This window comes from Maylandia zebra, linkage group LG2, assembly GCF_041146795.1.
Source record: "Maylandia zebra isolate NMK-2024a linkage group LG2, Mzebra_GT3a, whole genome shotgun sequence".
NCBI classification, from domain to species: Eukaryota; Metazoa; Chordata; class Actinopteri; order Cichliformes; family Cichlidae; genus Maylandia; species Maylandia zebra.
The window spans coordinates 37,626,084-37,646,847 of record NC_135168.1 but is presented as its reverse complement, the minus strand read 5'-3'; the positions used below and the strand labels follow the sequence as shown (position 1 = coordinate 37,646,847).

At 39.2% G+C, this 20,764-nt stretch overlaps 1 protein-coding gene across 2 annotated transcripts; it reads left to right on the top strand.

Annotated features, from left to right (window-relative positions):
- The first annotated feature begins 3,836 nt into the window (after positions 1–3,836).
- On the top strand, positions 3,837–19,023 carry kif3a (kinesin family member 3A). 2 transcript variants are annotated; one of them, XM_076892166.1, is made up of 18 exons: positions 3,837–4,012; positions 4,490–4,763; positions 4,919–5,063; positions 5,870–5,954; positions 6,244–6,349; positions 6,648–6,787; positions 6,912–7,109; positions 7,389–7,563; positions 7,662–7,760; positions 8,331–8,399; positions 10,401–10,557; positions 10,654–10,834; positions 11,619–11,729; positions 11,949–12,074; positions 16,692–16,745; positions 16,850–16,918; positions 17,024–17,154; positions 18,179–19,023. In XM_076892166.1, exons 1-18 carry the CDS (start codon positions 4,007–4,009, stop codon positions 18,225–18,227), a joined length of 2,175 nt encoding a protein of 724 aa, XP_076748281.1. In that variant the 5' UTR covers positions 3,837–4,006; the 3' UTR covers positions 18,228–19,023. The 2 variants fall into 2 exon arrangements, with proteins under 2 accessions (XP_076748281.1, XP_004541014.1); XM_004540957.5 differs by lacking the exon at positions 8,331–8,399.
- Positions 19,024–20,764: the final 1,741 nt, after the last annotated feature.

The following is a 20,764-nucleotide window of genomic DNA, read 5'->3' as shown; positions in this document are numbered from 1 at the left end:
GTTTCAGCCCCAGTCTTCAGGCAGATACACTGATTCCACTGGCATAAAGGGCAACCATAAAATGGTATCTCTCTGGTAAATAGGGAAATACTTCCCAAACATTATCTTTGGCTATGTTCTTTGCCACATTAAATTGAAAAACAGCTTGGTTTGCCTACCTAAGTCTACCAAAGGGACATTTATGCGGCTCTACTTATCCTAAAAGAATTTAATATGTTTGCAAACCAAACAAAAAATAGCGCTACTATTACTATCCTAACAATGTAATAACCAAGCAAAAATTAGACACTATCTTGTGTCCCAAAAAACTTGGGTTAGGGTTAGGGAAATTTAAAGCCTTGATTTTACTGCTGACACAGACATGGCCATTTTCTAATAAAAAAAAAAAACTAACATATACAACAAATGTAAAATTAAAAATGTAACAAATACAAACACCACACAGGGTTAATGCCTAGTGGCATGTAAGATAGATCCATGAGCAGTTTATCTGGACCTGCTTTTATAGCCTGGAAGGCCTATCTCAGTACCCACTCCTGACAACTTATTACCCTCCAAAACAGTGAGGACATTACTGCACAAAGGGAAATTTATGCACTATTTGCCCAAATATATGTATACAATGTAGCCAGTTTCTTCCATATTATAGATGAAGTGTAAGCTGATACTGGGCACAATGTTCCCTCTAAACTGCGCGCGTGCGCAATTGCGCACTGCTGGCACGGTCTCTCCGCACAGAAAATCTGCGTTGCGCACAAAAAAAAATCTAACCTGAATTGAAATTAAAATTAAAACTTTAACAATTCTGTTTTGCAGTGTTAGTCAGTAAGTGAATGGCTGCTCCCGTATGGGATTAGAACGATGCCACCTTATCCCATAGTCCAGCCAATGATGCGATTCACATTCGTATTGACAGGCTATGACAGCGTCCTTATGTGCCGACACCGGTGTTTTAGCTAGCAAAGCGGCTGATGTGGAGTGAATCTACGTTAATGACAACGTGTACAACCATTGGAGATGTGAGCAGGACAGACGGAACAATTGACGGAAAAAGTGTGGACTTTACAGGGAGTGCAGAATTATTAGGCAAGTTGTATTTTTGAGGAATAATTTTATTATTGAACAACAACCATGTTCTCAATGAACCCAAAAAACTCATTAATATCAAAGCTGAATGTTTTTGGAAGTAGTTTTTAGTTTGTTTTTAGTTTTAGCTATTTTAGGGGGATATCTGTGTGTGCAGGTGACTATTACTGTGCATAAATATTAGGCAACTTAACAAAAAACAAATATATACCCATTTCAATTATTTATTTTTACCAGTGAAACCAATATAACATCTCCACATTCACAAATATACATTTCTGACATTCAAAAACAAAACAAAAACAAATCAGCGACCAATATAGCCACCTTTCTTTGCAAGGACACTCAAAAGCCTGCCATCCATGGATTCTGTCAGTGTTTTGATCTGTTCACCATCAACATTGCGTGCAGCAGCAACCACAGTCTCCCAGACACTGTTCAGAGAGGTGTACTGTTTTCCCTCCTTGTAAATCTCACATTTGATGATGGACCACAGGTTCTCAATGGGGTTCAGATCAGGTGAACAAGGTGGCCATGTCATTAGTTTTTCTTCTTTTATACCCTTTCTTGCCAGCCACGCTGTGGAGTACTTGGACGCGTGTGATGGAGCATTGTCCTGCATGAAAATCATGTTTTTCTTGAAGGATGCAGACTTCTTCCTGTACCACTGCTTGAAGAAGGTGTCTTCCAGGAACTGGCAGTAGGACTGGGAGTTGAGCTTGACTCCATCCTCAACCCGAAAAGGCCCCACAAGCTCATCTTTGATGATACCAGCCCAAACCAGTACTCCACCTCCACCTTGCTGGCGTCTGAGTCGGACTGGAGCTCTCTGCCCTTTACCAATCCAGCCACGGGCCCATCCATCTGGCCCATCAAGACTCCCTCTCATTTCATCAGTCCATAAAACCTTAGAAAAATCAGTCTTGAGATATTTCTTGGCCCAGTCTTGACGTTTCAGCTTGTGTGTCTTGTTCAGTGGTGGTCGTCTTTCAGCCTTTCTTAGCTTGGCCATGTCTCTGAGTATTGCACACCTTGTGCTTTTGGGCACTCCAGTGATGTTGCAGCTCTGAAATATGGCCAAACTGGTGGCAAGTGGCATCTTGGCAGCTGCACACTTGACTTTTCTCAGTTCATGGGCAGTTATTTTGCGCCTTGGTTTTTCCACACGCTTCTTGCGACCCTGTTGACTATTTTGAATGAAACGCTTGATTGTTCGATGATCACGCTTCAGAAGCTTTGCAATTTTGAGACTGCTGCATCCCTCTGCAAGATATCTCACTATTTTTGACTTTTCTGAGCCTGTCAAGTCCTTCTTTTGACCTATTTTGCCAAAGGAAAGGATGTTGCCTAATAATTATGCACACATGATATAGGGTGTTGATGTCATTAGACCACACCCCTTCTCATTACAGAGATGCACATCACCTATTATGCTTAATTGTTAGTAGGCTTTCGAGCCTATACAGCTTGGAGTAAGACAACATGCATGAAGAGGATGATGTGGACAAAATACTCATTTGCCTAATAATTCTGCACTCCCTGTATACCAGTTTTTAAATTGTGTTGATAGGCCACGTAAAACCAGAGTTATGATAAAAAAAATATATGCAATGTTTGGTTTTCTTCCTGAATATTATCATTGTTTATATTTACTGTGGAAGAAAAACGGCGTATGAGGAAAACGCTCCAATCAAAAAATGATATGGCAACAAGGCATTTAGTTGTTTAGGAAGAGGGAAGTTTTAGGAGTGATGGTGGTGTTTTGAAATGTGAGAGATTTGCGACGTTTAGTGCAAATCTTGTGTAGTTAGTGTGTAGTGTAGTCAGTAGTTTTGTTGTGTGTGTCAGAACAATGAGGCGACTGCTGAATGTTACAGGTGTTACAGGAGTGATACATCTCCTGTTGTCAGGCCTGCAGGTATCAGGCTGTTGTTCTCCTTTATCTCATAGTGGACAGAAATTATTTTTTGGAGTGGCACAAATAATTTGTGTGGCATCAAATTTGATGCAGAACAGATGATTGTTCTGTAAATAGTTTGAAATGTTTATTTAAAAAACTGCCTTGGATGCTTTTTAGGTAAACAGCTGCAAAAAACTTTTTACTTTTTTGAAGAAGTAACTATATAAATAATTGCCCAACATTGGTCATTATATACTGTATTTTGCAGACAGAGAGTTACAGGACTCTCTCCCAGACCACAGACTCATACTCATAATACAAGTCAGAGCTTTATAAAAAAAAAAAAAAAAAAAAAAAGAAAGTTGTGTTTTCAAAATTGGAGTACAAGTTATTATTATTTTTACTTCCAATAGTGTTAACAAACTGCACAGGTCATGAACAATATTTTTTTTTAAATTTTCATTGTAAGTGGGTTAAAGTATAGTCTAACGTAAATGTTGTAATTTGATTATTTTAATAAACCATGTAACTTGGATGGATTCGATGCTGGCGTGACCACAGTGCACACGTCTGCTGTTGCTCACAGTGATCCAAGTGTCCTCTCAGGGAGTTTGTGTGTTCGCTTAGACACATGAAAAATTAGAGGGAACATTGCTGGGCAAGCAGATGGTATTATTCAAAGATATAAAGACGTGTGTGTGTGTGTGTGTGTGTGTGTGTGTGTGTAGTGAATCACTCTATAACAAAATATTTCCCAATACTTTCCACCTGTACTTGTCTCCGTAACATTAAATTCTCGATGTCATTTAATATTAAACTGCAGCTGACTGAGCCAGTGACGACCGGTTAGCGCATGCGCAAGCAGACCTAACAACAAGCGATCGGTTGTGAGATTCTGGTAATATGGGCATAGCTTTGGTATTTTAATGCTTCGGATAACGTAGAGTCAAATGAACAAAGGCTTGAAAATATTTTACTGTTACTACACGTGCACTGTAATTGCATTTCGGCCTTATCACTATGCCGGTAAGTCCCCACGCATGTTTGCATTTTTGTTTTGTTTGCAAACTGGGTTCCTCCCTTCCTCTGCTGATGTGATGCTAACCGGTTAGCACAGCTAACCTAGCCGTTGTTGTTGCTGTAGGATACAAAAAACCCCGCAGACTCATTCTTCCGACGTTGGGTTTTGCGTGTCACCTCAGATTTGGTGTTCTTGAGTGGTGCTTGCTAGCTAGCATTGTCATTTATGTTACTAGTCCAAGCGTATTTTTGCATAGCAAAAAAAGCTAGCGGCAAATGCAAAGCAGGTAACTCAAGCATAACCTCACCGTTAGCTAGCTTCTACAAATGTTACCCTCAGATTTAGTCCAAACTAATAAACTAGCTCCACTGAATCGACCTGACAGCTCTGCCCTTATATCCATGTTCGTAAAATAAAAGTTATTGCTACGTACTAGAAATAACTGTCTTTATTATGGTATTGTGGTCCTTTTTTTTTTTCAGAGCCATAAGGTTGAGAAGCAGGAGGTCAGCGATAACGTTAAGGTCGTGGTGAGATGTCGTCCCCTCAACCAGAAAGAGACGACGATGGGCCACAAACAGGCCGTCATAGTGGATGAGATGCGTGGGACCATCACAGTCAACAAGCTGGAGACCCCCCACGAACCTCCCAAGACCTTTACTTTTGACACTGTTTTTGGTCCTGACAGTAAACAGCTGGATGTCTACAATCTCACAGCCCGCCCCATCATTGACTCAGTGTTAGAGGGTTACAATGGTATATTTAATGCGACTACACACATTGCTTTTTCAAATTAAGAAACCATTGCTGTTCTCTTTATTGGATTGTAAACTTTGCATTTTTTTCTTCTTTCTTATTTTCCACATGCATTATTTGAAGTAATGATTTTTATTTTCTTCTGTCCATTTCAGGCACAATCTTTGCATATGGGCAGACTGGCACAGGAAAAACTTTCACAATGGAGGGTGTGAGAGCGGTGCCAGGGCTCAGAGGGATAATCCCAAATTCCTTTGCTCATATTTTTGGGCACATTGCCAAGGCAGAGGGTGACACAAGGTAAGACCACAATCAGTTACACACAATTGATCCAGTCAATTGCAGACAACTTGGCAAAGAACAAGTTACATCTTTAGGACTTTTGTTAGTAGCAGCATTGTCACTAAAATGCATAGTTTGTTTCCATTTCTTTAGTCTACGCAAAAGCCAAAGATAACACTGTTTGACAGGCATAAAATAGTATTTTTGCACCAGCAAGGTGATTCCCAAACAGCTGTTAGCCAAAAACCTGGCAACTAGTATAGACCTGACACACAACCTAAGAGATTCAACTGCCCTTTCATTTGATCCATTTATGGTTAGCTGAAGCCTTGTTATAAATTGTGGCTGTCAAGAAGCCACAGTAGTGAATGTCAAAGGTGTAATGAGGATGTCTGTAACTGGCTTCACATAAACTCAGTCTTTGGTGAAGTGCGATGTTTATCCTCAAGTGTTGATCAAAGGAGCTTGCAAAGAAAAGCGTCTGGACTTCTTTAAGTTGCTTGAAGACGTTTCACCTCTCATCCGAGAAGCTTCTTCAGTTCTAAGGTCAAATGGTGGAGAGTCCCAGATATAACCTAGTGGGAGTAACCCCCCACAGAGGGACAAAAGGACCCCCTGATGATCCTCTAATCGCCTGAGCCACACCCAGTTTCACACCTTGGCTCAGGCGATTTTTTAAAATTCAAATTATTTAAAGGCTCCAAACCTTTAAGGGCTCTAAACAGAGCTCTTAAAGGTTTTGACCTAAACTGTTACAGGTAAAATATTTACAATTTACAGTTTGAAGTCTTAGTGAGTGTCTGATTTGCACTTACCTTCCACAGGTTTTTAGTTCGTGTTTCATACCTGGAGATTTACAACGAAGAGGTGCGGGATTTGTTGGGAAAGGACCAGCTGCAGAGGCTAGAGGTAACACTGCATTTACAATGAGTAACTTTTAACAAAGCGGTTCGGATAAAGTTGGCATTAAGGACACTATAGTCTTATCCATATATGACTATAGTATATTATTGCACGGTCTATACCTTGCAATATAAAGTGCCTTGAGGCGACTGTTGTGATTTTTAAATAGAATTGAATTGAACTGAAACCTTCCAGAAGATGGCTAAATTAATTTGATTATGTTCAGTGTTTTGCTAGTGTATTTCTGACAGCAGCTTTTCAACATTATGGTGTTGATTTTTTTTTTTTATGACAGGTGAAAGAAAGACCAGATGTTGGCGTGTACATAAAAGACCTGTCTGGTTACGTCGTGAACAATGCTGATGACATGGACAGGATCATGACACTGGGCCACAAAAACCGTAAGCAGAACACAGGCAGTACTGAAAGTGAAATAGATGCCACAAAGCTAAATGCTGATCTTCATTCCTCCTAACTGAGATATTTATCTCTTGTGATTAAAAAAAAAAAAACCACACGTCAGAGTAAAAGGCTCTCATCCTACTTGTAGTAAATGGAAAATGGTGACTGCTAAAGAGTAAATGGGGAAATATGCAAAAATAACATTTTCAAAGTTTTAATTTCAGGTTCTGTTTTAATGTTACTGAATCAATCACCGTAATTATATTGTCTGGTCAAACCCTATTGTGGTATTTTTAGGGTCTGTTGGAGCCACAAACATGAATGAACATAGCTCGCGCTCTCATGCTATTTTTACCATCACCATCGAGTGCAGCGAGAAGGGCGTAGACGGCAACCAGCATGTGCGCATGGGAAAACTTCATCTGGTTGACCTTGCGGTATGTACTCTTGTACTACTAAACTAAAGGAGATGATATTGATATTGGGTGTATGTACTATATTCTTACAGTCCATGATATACCTCACTGCCATTAATTAAATATAGACTTTCACTACTTACAGGGCTCAGAAAGACAGGGCAAGACTGGAGCCACAGGTCAGCGTTTAAAGGAAGCAACAAAGATAAATCTGTCTCTCTCCACGCTGGGTAATGTCATCTCAGCCCTGGTGGATGGCAAGAGCACTCACGTTCCCTACAGGAACTCAAAACTGACCCGACTACTCCAGGATTCACTCGGTGGAAACTCCAAAACAATGATGGTACTGCTAAATTTGGGAAGCAGCGTGCTGTTGTCTTTGCAAGGATGGAAGGATTTATTATAATTAGAGAAACCTTGAATTCTTGCTTAAACCATAGATGTGTTTTTGAAAAATACTTTGGGTGATCTGTTTTGCTGTAACACCACAAAACAACTAACTCCTGACCTAACTAAAAAGCCAACTAACCCTTAAATTGAGGGGGATTTTTACAGTATTTTAAATGTTGAATTGAAAGTTTTTGCCTCACTTCTTTAAATGCAACACTTTAATTCCCTCCAGTGTGCAAATATAGGACCTGCAGACTACAACTATGATGAGACCATCAGTACCCTTCGCTATGCCAATAGGGCTAAAAACATCAAAAACAAAGCCAGGATCAACGAGGATCCTAAAGATGCCCTGCTGCGTCAGTTTCAGAAAGAGATCGAGGAGCTCAAGAAAAAGCTGGAAGAAGGTAAAAAACCAGAGCTTGAAGAAATCATTGCACTTTTTGATTTGCATATAATTTTTAACGCCACGTCTTTGTGAAATGCCACTTTGTGACGCATCTAGGTGAAGAGATCTCTGGCTCTGATGGCAGTGCATCAGAGGAGATGGATGAAGGTGACGATGAAGGAGGGGTGGCAGGAGATGGTCGAAGGAGAAGAAGAGGTAAAAACAGTTGTGAATGAGCACATAGATCGTTCAACCTTAAATCTGCTTACAGTGATGCTCTGCATAAGAGATGTTTTAGGCCTTATCACTGTCATCATTCTATTATGAGTCAGCACTGAGGTTGCTTTGATGCTGCTTGAATGTTCACAGTCTTCCTTAAACATAAGACCTCTTAGTTTCCCTGGTATTCTCACCTTCTTTTTTTAAAAAGTAGGTGTTAAATACTCATGAATTCGGTATGTGTTGCAGTGCTGGATGTTTTCTTGATGCTTTGTTCTATTTTTTTTTATTTTTTTTTATCTCAAATTGATGTGTGTGCATATTTTTCAGTTGGGACTTTTCTACTTGATATAGTATGAAGCTATTCTAAATTAATAGCAGCCAAACTGTCCGTATGCTGTGAGTAAGCTCGTCTGCTATGTTTGTTTATATGCATATGTGCACATTACAGAGCTGCAGTTGATATACCCGCAAACTGCAAAACAAACGCTGCTAGACCTTATCTCTCTTTTTTTATTTCTCATTGTGGGCTTTGTTGGGTATAGTACTTCCTCTTTTCCTTTACAGACAACATCAGTTCAAATTGTGACTGCACCTCCGCAGTGCCACTGTCCACTGAGGACAAACCTCAGAATAGTGAGTTAGAGCAGCACTCTGCTCACCAACCCACCTGCCTACAAATTTAAGCCCTTTTCACACATGAGACAGATACATTTGCTGTGCCGTGTACTTTTGCGCTTTATTGGCTGTTTGCTTTCATGAATACTAGACGCAGTTCTTTGACAAGTCTTGTTCCCATTTTAGTTTCCCCAAACAATGTAACCTTTTTAGACAGATGCTCCTAAGCAGTTTCACAGTAAAGTAAATATGATCCGTAATTATATAGTCTATATTTCTAGTTTTTTAAAGTTTTTTGCCCTCCGTATTTCCTAATTAGCTTGTTGCAACTCTTCGAATGGGGATTAAAATAAAGATTAAACGATGGCTTGTATGCTGTTTATAGTTTTTCTTGTTATGCTCTGTAAAAGAGCATGAATGAAAGCTGAATACCAACCTCATGTCTAATAAAGACAGAATTTTTTTTTCTTCATGCCGTGGATGTAGGTGGTTTTCTTTAGGGGATTTCCTAAGGCCTCGATGTCCCGTCAATGACTCAAGTAATTTGCTGCATTTCCTCTTTAGTGGTCAGCTTACCTAGTTACCTGTTACTATTTTTCACTGTGGTTATTGCAGTTGTCTGGGTTCTGAAGATTTTCTCAATTTTCACTATTTTTAGTGAAAATTCATATATATTTTTAATGTCCTCTTTGTTTGTTAAAAGCCTTGATCAGTTGATGTAATGGAGAAAGCCTTAAACCCCTTTATTTTTTCTTTTGTTATTATATTTACAATTAGCATCAGGATTGCATTGCTGGATTACAAGGAAGCATGCAATCTTTTGGGGTGTCGATCCTAGTTTGGTAATTCTACATTGTGTTTGTGAATTACAGGACATGTGTGAAAAGGGGCTTTGTACTATCCTTGACACACTGCCACTCCTGTAGGCTCACAGCGTAATCCCGCTTCCCGACTGCTCCACACACCTTCATTGTCATCTCCCAGGCCTTGTTAGGGTTTCCATAAAACTGATTGCAAGTTTGTCCGTTGAATGAAGGTGCTCATGCTGCAGATTCCTGAATCCACTCAGTCCATTAATTTGGGGTATCTGCCCAGCTGGACAACTCTTTGTGAAAGGTTGATGTTATCTGAAGAATATTTTCTATTATTCTTCTTTACAGATGACCCGAATGATCAGTTTTTGTGCATGACAGTTCAATATCCTCACTTTATACCTGCTCAAATTGTGATTTCTTTAAGACCTAATTCACCCACATTATGTTTCATTATGGGTTTTTTTTTCTTTCCTGTGTGTCTTATGACTGGCATCACTAAAAGATGCCTCTCATCTCATCAGCATTTTTATTTATATATATATATATATATATAAATAAATAATTTTGTTTCAATTTATAGAGATGTAAGACTTTCCGAATCACTCTGTAATGTGTTGCTCTTTCTTTCTCCTCCTTTTGGTGCAAATGATGCCTGTCTGACTTGCTATACACCTCTTAATTGAAGAAGAAAGAGGTTGGTGTAAGAGTCTACATGGTCAAACTGTCCTTTACAAACAATGTTTTTTGCTCACTTAAAATGATCAAGATTGCCAACACGTGCTTTAGTAGCTTTTCACTAACCGATTGGATAACTGCTGATTGTATAAGCACTGCTAGCATTTTTCTGTTTGTCCATTGTCTGACTGCCACCCTTAATACTTACTCTTTTCATAAGCACCATATCATCCTCGCATTTCTTATAGTTTCCCTTATTCATAGGTTTTGCATATACTAACTTTGATTATTTAATACTGTGCACTAGCAAGCTAGAAACATATGCACATGGATCCTACTAGCATTCCCTTTATAAGGACTCATTCAGAAGACCAACAGGTTTGCTCAGAAACTGCACAGATTAAATAATACTAATGCTGATTGTTAAAGAGGAATGAATCTGCCTTTAAATGATCCAATACCTATACAGTGACAAGTGCTTGTTAAACAACCACTAAGGCTCTTTGCTGTCCTATGTGTGTCTGTTCAGGAAGGAAGAAGGTTTCCCCAGACAAGATGGTGGAGATGCAGGCAAAGATTGAAGAGGAAAGAAAGGCTTTGGAGGCCAAGCTAGACATGGAGGAGGAGGAGAGGAACAAGGCAAGAGCAGAGCTTGAGAAGAGGGAGAAGGACCTTCTTAAAGCCCAGTGAGTCAATAAAGAGAAAATAAATTCTATTTTTGATTAAAAATCATTTGTGGTATTTGCTAATTTTGGTAATTGGTGGGCCTTTTAAAATGTCAGGCAGGAGCATCACCTCCTGCTAGAGAAATTGTCGGCTTTAGAAAAGAAGGTGATTGTGGGTGGGGTGGACCTCTTGGCCAAAGCTGAGGAGCAGGAGAAGCTTTTGGAGGAGTCCAACAATGAACTCGAAGAGCGTCGCAAGAGAGCAGAGCAGCTGCGGAAGGAACTGGAGGAAAAAGAGGTACGGATAAATAACGTCACTGAATCCACGCATTATCTCATCCTTTCCTAAGTTTGGCAGCTGATAGTCACGCTGTTGACGGTAATGTCACAATAATGAATCAGCATTACCACTTGGGAAATTCTTCTTTACCTGTTGTACCACATTGTAACCACAATAAAGCAACACATACATTCGGAAATTAAACCTGTAACCCATATCTGTCAGCTACCCTGGAGAGAATATCTCATGTATGTATGTTTTGTTTGCTTGCTGACCAGTGGTTTAAAAAAAAACAGCTAAATTAATAGTTTTACAATTTGTTTTAGTTTTTTTGTTTATTTTTGGGCAACATTTTGCTTCAAAAAATTGCGACTCTTTTGCCACTCATAGCTAACCATTATCCTGTCGTGCTTCACTGAGATGACAGGATATGCTGACAGTTACATTGCTTGTCTTTTAGAGAAATTATTGCATCACTGTGGTTGGAAATATGGTTAGAAGTTAATACTACACACTTTCATGTGCAAATTGATTATGATCGATGTTCAGATAAAAGTTGAAACTCATGTCCTTTTAGTTTAATGTCTGAATTAAAGATATTTGAAAGCTTTATTTTTTTCTTATTATTATTATTAAAAGTGATATTTTGATTTTTTGCTGTTTATTTGTGGCTGTTCCTGCTTGCAGCTCGATGGTATAATGTCCTTTACCATACACACAATATATTTTTGTAAACCCAAACAAAAGCTTGCAAAAGTACCTTGATTGTGCATAATCACAAACCTCGTCCCTCTTAAAACAGCAAGAACGTTTGGATATAGAAGAGAAGTATACTAGCCTGCAGGAAGAGGCTCAAGGAAAGACCAAGAAGCTGAAGAAAGTATGGACCATGCTGATGGCTGCCAAATCTGAAGTAAGTTTAACAAAGGGTTGCACCATAAATGATCATTATTCTTTGACTTGTTCCCTGTCGGGACAGAAGGGTGACCATTATGAGACACTAAAGTATTGCTATTATTAATTGTGTATGCAGCATGTATATTCAGATTTAATCAAATAGCTCTTTGTGGCTAGATGTATTATCAGTTTAGCAGAAACTGATCCGCTAGCATTGTTGTTTTTCATCGGTTAGATGGCAGATCTGCAGCAAGAGCATCACAGAGAAATCGAAGGCCTCCTCGAGAATATCCGCCAGCTGAGCCGAGAACTCCGGCTCCAGATGCTCATCATAGACAACTTTATTCCCCAGGAATACCAGGTGTGTGTGCGTGCGTGCGTGCGTGCGTGCGTGCGCATGTGTGGGCTTTTAAGAGAAGTCCAGATAACGCAATGACAGTAGAAGTACTGTAATATTAGACATCTTTAGTTACAAGGCTAATCTGATACTTGTATTTACCTGTTATTTAAACATACACACATTAAGCATACATCATCTAAATCTGACATGAATTGAGTGGGGTTGTTTTTATATTGTTGTTGGCTTTATTTATTGTTGTTTTACTTCTGCTTCCTCTACATCAGGGGTCGGCAACCCTAGGCACCCGTGCCAGGGTTAAGTGATGGCACGACCATAGCTGGACTGGCCATCGGGCATACCGGGCATTTGTTCGGTGGGCCGATGATTTTTTTTGTTTGTTTGTTTTTGTAACGGTATAAACAATGAAAGGTAGTAGATTGGCCAGATGCTGGCCGGTGTGTAAAAATAACTCAGTTTTTGGTGGTGGATATGGCGTAGCTTCCACAGATTCAGTAATATTAGCAAGTGGTGGCCAGCAGGTGGATGAGAGAAAGGGGAGGCAACAGGAGAGACCAGAGGCGGGGCCGGTCCGAGTGTCAGGTGAACTGAACTTTAGGTAAGAAGTTATGACTTGCAGTCTATCTGGGTCAGATATAAACCAAGTTTAGGTGGAGTTTATTTTCGTTGTGCTGACTTTTTACAGTCAGTTACAATAACTCGTACTGCGTACTAGCTAGCACTACAGAGTTTCTATACAGCTGGGTGGGTGCTTTGATGTTACTGATAGTGAACTTTATTTTATTCATACGGTTAGTTAGTAGAGTTGCCAACCATCCCATAAAAAGACGGAATCGTCCTGTGTTCAGAGAAAATATTACGCGTTTCGTATTGAGCTGAAAAGGAACACAGTTTGTCCTGTACTTCAGCTACAGTGAAAAAGGCACAAAGCTGGAGTTTTTCTATCTTTATGCTGTCAGCTGCATCTTCTCCTCTCATTCTCTCCCCTCCCTCTCCTGTTGCTACTTCAATCATGAAACTGATCAATGAGCAGCTGATCGGCTTTTCTCTCTTGTTTGTTTATCGCCCACTTTGCGCCAGAAAGAGGAAACCGCCGGATTTCGCGCTAAACAACAGCAGCATGTTCAAGCTTGATCAGCTGTTGTTAGAATTTATTTAATATTAATTTCTAGTATCAGCTGATGTTTGCTGGAGCCACAGCCGTAAAAGCTGCTGGTCATGATGTCGGTTTGGATATGTGGTGAGAGGGAAACATGAAGATGAAACCAGGAGATGTTCTTACTGAATCATCAGAGCTGAACAGGTGATGGAGAAACAGGTTTACCTTTTAGGTGACATGAATGAGTTGAAGGGAAGTTATGAACTGTTTCTGAGAGACAAATAACACCAGCATCCTTTTCTATGTAACTGACAGTTGGTAACTGCAGGGGCGGGTCTAGCAAAGTTTTGCTAGGGGGCCAGGCAGGGCATTTACAGGGAAAGGTGGGGCACAAAGAAAAACTTTCTTATTCTCATTTAAAATGTCTGGCTGTTATTAAATAATTATCTGAAGCTTACAACCAAAGTTTTTATCTGACGTAAAATGTATAGAAATCATACATATACCAACAAGATTGTACATCACTGTCACAACAGCATTTGTTCTCATTCAAAGGCTTTATAGCTTTAATACCTGGTGGGCCGGTCTCTAGTCAAAATGCCTGGGCTGTTTTTTTGTTTTTTGTTTTTTTTTGTCCCAGTCCAGCCCTGGGCAAGACACGCAGTGAATTAATCTGAGAAGATGCATTAAAAAATAAATGGTCGCGCCAGCGGTGCACATCAGAAATGAGCTGCATAGACATATTAGTTGTGCCACTTCTTAATGACGGTATCTTAGCTAACAACCCCAACTACCAGATTCAACTTGTAATTGGCTAAAAATAACTTAGCCTACTGGTGAGAGGGATGTTGTTAGCTTTCCACATTCCGACACTTCAAAAGCTTCAGGAGCTTTCCGCTCAGCACAGCATCAGCACCATGGAAATACACGGATACAGACTCGTTTTTGGGACTTTCAGGTGTATGGACCAATGTTTTATTTTCTGATCACACCAGAAAGCTTTAATGAGCAGCTGGATTTGTCTTGCATTAACTGGCTGAGTTAATGCCAGTTAATGCAACATCGAAGCAGCTGGAATCCACAGCTGTGCGTGTTCATGGAGCTGTATTTTCACCTGCTGGACATCACTACCTGACAAGTTTAACTGTCTTCAAAACATTGCAGAGGCCTTATTGACAGTATTTGGCTCTGCACGTCTGTGTGAGCAGATTTTCTCTCACATGAAGAGTGTCCTCAGGTAGCCGTCTGAATGCTGGACACTTGAAGACCTGTGTCTCTGAGTGGGAGACCAGAGATCACATTAACATGTGTATCCCTGTATTAACAAACATGCCATATTGGCTCAGTTTATTTTTCTTATCATTGTTGTGAGGAAATAGCATTTTCTGTTGTACAGTTCATTTGCTGTTATGGAGTTCTTGTTATGGATAAAAAGTGTCTTTTTTTTTGTTTCAAAATAGCTGATAACTATTCGCTGATAGCTGCAAACATCTGCAAACAAATATAATTCTATGAAGTGGTTCTATATAGTGTGTAACTGTTAATATAGAGCGTTATTAAATTTATTGCTAATCATATGACACACTGACTTCTGAGGAAATTTTAGACGGCACTCGTCATCAGAAAGGTTGCCTACCCCTGCTCTACATCTTTTGTCATAGAGACACAGTTCAGACACCTTGTGCATGTGTTTTACTCTTTCTGAATTATTTAATAATTTTTAATTAATAATTTGTTTTGAAAATCTGCCCTTACTCAAAGTAATGGTAGGTCTGAATTGGACTAATTAACTGTCAGATGTTAGAATCAAAACAATTGTCTCTAACCTGCCCACAGTTTTCAATCTTTAGGCATGAATTTTTGTCTTGTATGCTGAATGACCCCTCCTTTTACTTACAGGAATTAACCAACATGCTTGAAAATGTCAGCTTTGATAATTATAGCTGCCAGTTATTTATTTGAAGTTATCAAGATGATCAGATTGTGTGAGATTTTCAAAATAAAAGCCATATTAAAAACTGAAGGATATACTTAGAAATATCACATTTTCTAAATAAAACCCTATTGTTATTGTTGTTCTTTCCATATTTTTTTCCAATGTTTTTAACAATGATTAAAAAAAACAACCAAAAGTCTCACAGTAGCAACAAACCCCTCTGTTTCTTTTTTGGTTGTTGTTTTTTTTTCCAGAAATTCCACATATTTGATCCACATAATGAAAGTTTTGATTATTAGTGAACTTCTGTAAATCTTTAATCCTGATATGGTATTAACGATTATTAATGGGGAAATGGTATTTGTAGGAAGATGTCAGTTGTAATGACATGCCACTGACAGTAATGAATAGCATTTTCCTAAAGATCTGTGCCTTTGTTAATAAGAGAGAGGATTTGTTACTGCTGGACCTTTGTGAATTTTGCCAACCAGCAACAGAGTGACTGTTGTGACCAAATAATTATTTTTCACATCTACAAACATACATTTAAATTTTGTTTCATATATTCCAGGAAATTAAAAGAAGAGCATCCAAGCCAGATGTTGTAGAGTAGACCGCAAACAGAGTAACACAGGGTCAGATTTAATCAGCTTTACTTTGGCCAACACACATCCATAGGAGAAGAAGCTATTAAGGTTTATCTACTAATTTAAAACAGGATGTTTGCGTAGTACGATGTTGTTAGAAAGCTATGTTGTAGTGCTGAATGAGATGTTGTGACAGATATACAAGCCAAATTTGTTTTTACCAAAGTACCTACAAAAAGACAGACTGTGCGATAGTGCTCTTCACAGTATGTGTGCGCACATCAGCAGGAAGACAAAAAGCTGCGTTTGTAATTTGTTTGACAAACACATAATTTCTGTAGCTTTGCCTCTGTACACCACAACAGTGAATTTTCAATCCATCAATATGTGATTGAAGCGCAGACTTTGAGCTTGAATTGGAGGGGTTTATGAAAATGTGGCAGACCAATTAATGTCACAGACCAGGATCGTCAAGTGCTGAAAGGGCACGACACGCTCTGATGACCCAGTAACTGTAGAGCTCCTAGCCTCCTCTGCCAGTAATAACATCACAGAAACTAATGTGCCTCTAGCTAGGCATGGGTTTCCATGGGCGAGCAGCTCTAGTAGGTGTTGTGTGTAGGTTACCAAGTATTTTGTCCAAGTCGTGTATATGTGCATAGTAGATGTGAAAAGAGATAACAGATTTCAAAAGTGGTGCAATTCAAAATCTAGTAGACATACATGCATTTAAACTCAGATGTACAAACTGGAAAAGCTGCTTCTTTCTTTACTCAAACATTAGTAATGAGCTTCCTGTACGATTACATTTTTACATGGGAAGCAACATCTACCAGCATTAAACATTTTCATTGAGAAGCAGGCAAACAGGAAGGTTGCATGGCCTTCCAAGTAGCCTACAAAAGAAATGTTACTTTTGCTGTTTTCTCACCATGCAACATATCTCATCTTCAACTTCCAGATAGTGCTTCTGATAATCTCTCATGTTTTGCTTGTAGGAGATGATAGAGAACTATGTGCACTGGAATGAGGACATTGGAGAGTGGCAGCTGGTGAGCTCACTTTGCACAGCTAATTCACACACTGGTGCACAGTCTAATCAGCATCCGTTTAAAGAGTTTCACTCCTTCTTTCTGGTGATTTGTCTCTCTTTTAGAAATGTGTGGCTTACACTGGCAACAACATGAGAAAACAGACCCCTGCTCCAGACAAAAAAGAAAAAGATGTGAGTTGTGGAAAGTTGTTTTTATGTAATCATTGATGTTGTGGATTTTTTTTCTCTCTTTACATTGTAATTCTGACCTCTTTTCTTTTCTCCTTGTCACTGTAGCCATTTGAGGTGGATCTGTCTCATGTGTATCTAGCCTACACAGAGGAGAGTATGCGGCAGTCGCTGATGAAACTAGAGAGGCCCAGGACCTCTAAAAGTAGCAAGAGTGGCCGTCCCAAGACGGGGCGAAGGTAGAGAGCTTTCTACACAAATCAGTACCTTGTGTTTTAATATTGACTACCTGTCCCCTGTGTAGTTCACACACATTTTCCTCCCCCATCTACATTTGTCATAGCAGTATGTAATACACTTCTGTTTCCTCTTAGTTAACAAATATGAACTTGAATGTACAATGTACTTGAATGTGATTTGACCCAGTTTGGTTTGCATGGGTTGGACTGCATCTTGTCTGCAAGATGAATGACCGAAATGTTAAAAAAGGAAGGAAAAAAAAAAACTTCCACAATAATTTTTTTTTTTTTTTTTAACAGGCCAGCTAATAGCTACCATTAACCAACAACACCAAAATTCAAACTTGCACCTCTTTCTAATGTTGGCCTTTTTATTCCCTTAGTGCTGAATTTGGATCAGATTATTGCTCCTGGCTGACTGTTGCAATCGCGTTCCTGCGCTTGCTTATCATGGAGAGAGATGGTTGATTTCTACTTAATTTTTCTGTTACCCCAGCTGCAGTTATCACAGAGGAAGATCTTCCTCACGTAGTTACACTGAGGCAGAGTTAAAGTACTAATCAGGTCAAACTGATTGTTTTTTTTGTTTTTTTTTTTAGTTTAAGCTTAGATGCAAAAACAGATCAAGTGTAAATGGGTTCTTTAGATGCAGGGTTCAGAATAATTTGTTAAACAGTGAGCTGGTTATCTCCATGTGTACTTGTAGATCAGTGACATTTCTACTTATGTTTTATCTTTTTTGTTTTTTTGTTCTTGAGTTCGACTGCATGAATATGAAGTGCATGCAGTCCAAGTGAAGAACAGGGTGATCAATTTAAATATAGCGTTGAGTTCCTGAATATCGTTTGGGAACTCAAACATTTAGCAACTCTTCATAATTAGTGTATTTATAGCAGTTTGATATGAGCTGTAAGCATGATGGTGTTAGTCAATATCATGATATGCTGCTTTTCTGAGAACTGAGCAGGCTGAAAAGCTCTTTGAAATGCTTGATAACGTTTATCACACACCCATCTCCACACAGGAAAAGATCTGCAAAGCCAGACGCTGTGATCGAATCCCTTCTGCAGTGATGACAGCATAGAGAAGAGCCCCAGTGCACTGCAACTCTCGTGTTACCTGAAAGAAGCTGTTGGTCCAGTTTATGACCAAACACTATCTAAAAGATTATCTGCATACTTTAAATAACTCATACGGTTTTACATGTAAAAGAGTTGCACCTGTGATAGGACTTTAGACTTCTTGGCCTGGAGGACCTGTTATATGTATTGTGGTATTTTTATGTTGCTTTGGGACATTTTTCAGCTGCACCATAACCATAAATATATACATTTCTCTTTTGAAAATGTCTTAAATCCTGACAGAAGCTGACAGAAACAGAGCTGTGAGCTTCTAAACTGATTTCCTGCGATGTGACCAACTGGTTTGTGTTAAGTGGCTCGTGCGGATATTAATGTGTTATGATTAATTTCTGATTGCGTGTGCAATTTCACAGAAATCATTTGGGTAAAAGGTTAAAGTATTTAAATAATTATATACACGAAAAGTTTGCTTTATACTCGTTCCTGTAGGTAAGGAGCATAGGAGCATGCATGTCAGTCAACTCTTACTGCTAATAGCTAAAATAGGAAAGTCATCTTTTTATTGTCAGATGTCAGGACACTGTGTTATATTATTATAACGAGATACTACATGCATATGGTATGCCTTAGTATAATGCACTAGTAGGAATTTTTGTGAAGATGATTTCATTTCATGGTGTTTTATAGTAGAGGCAAAATGGCTTTTATTTGGTATCATACTGTATTATCATACTGTCAACTGTTTACAATCCCTAAACCACTGGGGTTTTCTTTTGTTTTTTTTGGGGGGGGGGGGGGGTGTTATTTATTAAATTATTCCACATGTTTTATCTCACATTCTGGATGCTCTTTGTGTTTCAGAATTAAAATGTTAGAAACTAGAAGAGATTATCATGATTACACCACCACACCAGAAACAGCTCAGCTGGCTTTCAGAATGAATTTCTAAACTAACCTAATTGATGTCATATTTGTTTTTTCTTTATCTTTTGCATAAAACAACTTTTTACTGAACAGTTTTACCCACAAATACTTTCAGGGTGTGATTTACCAAGGATCCCCACCGCCCCCTGCTCTTTTGATCCCCCTGTGGGACAAACCAGAATACAGGTGGAAGTGATCTTGATCCCTCTTTTCATGATGGCACCACACATGAAAGATGATCGGACATGTTACACACGCCTGATCATCTGCATGAGCATTCCCAGCACAATGGTCCATCGATAACTTCATTTGTGTGAATGTTTTGTATTCTTTGTGCAGGCTGTGATCAGCTGATCTGTTCTGTTGTCAGCCTTGAGGTTTACTGCTCTTTGTGGATTTAACCGTCTGAATTCAGCATTTCATGTGCTGTCACAGCTCCTTACCAGCTCACAGGCAGTATCAAAGGTACAATCTTATGAGTAAAACTACACGCCCCATTTCAGAAGCCGAAAAGGTTTGCTACAACACCTAACAATGATCGGCTATCTTATTAAAAATAAGAGAATTTGTTTTAGACTTAAAGCTGAAAGTCATCAGTGCAACTGAATCAGCAAACTCTCATGTTTCCTTGTAGAAATAAATCATATTTATTCACATTATTTTTACATCATATTTATAGATGGTTGTCAGTGCACTTGCAGTGGGGTCCGCCCCACAGTTTGAGAACCACAGATCTAATCAAAAAGTGATCTTAAACACCACATCCTGCTCTACACTAGTCCAGTATAGTCCATTAGTGTAAACTGCACTAAATTTCCACATATTTTAATACCATTAAAATACCATATTTCAATAGCACAAAATTCCAGTGATTCAATTTGTTTTCAGGTCATTTCTTAATATGAAATAACTTCAGGGACACATGTACAGATCCACTGTCTGACTTAAAAATCTGCACATCATCGGGCAAAGCGGGGATGAAAGGGATAAAAGGATGTGCACACTGCTTTTGAATTTGATGGAGGAGTTATCGCCATGCCGTCAGCTGGAAGCAACGCTAGGCTTCAGCGCAGAGGAAATGAACTCGCCAGAAAGCATTTTGTATGTAACAGCAGATTTCAACATTCACTCACTAGTCGAAGGTTCCGGCTCGTCCCAGTTTAACCTCGATCTACATTGCAGCCATGCAGCAGGGCTTGCTATCTGTGTGACATCCTGCTGGAAACCACAGAGGCAGGCATCATTCACTGCATCAAATCAAAAGTTACAACTGGCGGCTCATGGTGATGTGAAACGGGTCACATAGCCGAGTCATTGTCATCTATTTATTGACTTTCAAACTGTGAAAGTCTGGTATTTGTGTCAGTAAATGAACCGGGGGTTGCCCCGCAGAGAGGTGGCTCAAAGAGGGATGAGGTGCTACAAATGGGCTGTTTCTGCTTTCCTGCGTGGGAAGTGGTCACCATCAACAGACCGCTTTCTCAGGCAGACAAAGAAGCCTACGCTCTACTCAGGCAGGCCCTGTTTGTTTATTTATGAATGACATGTTTTAAAAAACATTTAATAATTTAATCATTTATATTGGTAAGAAGCATGCGACTGAT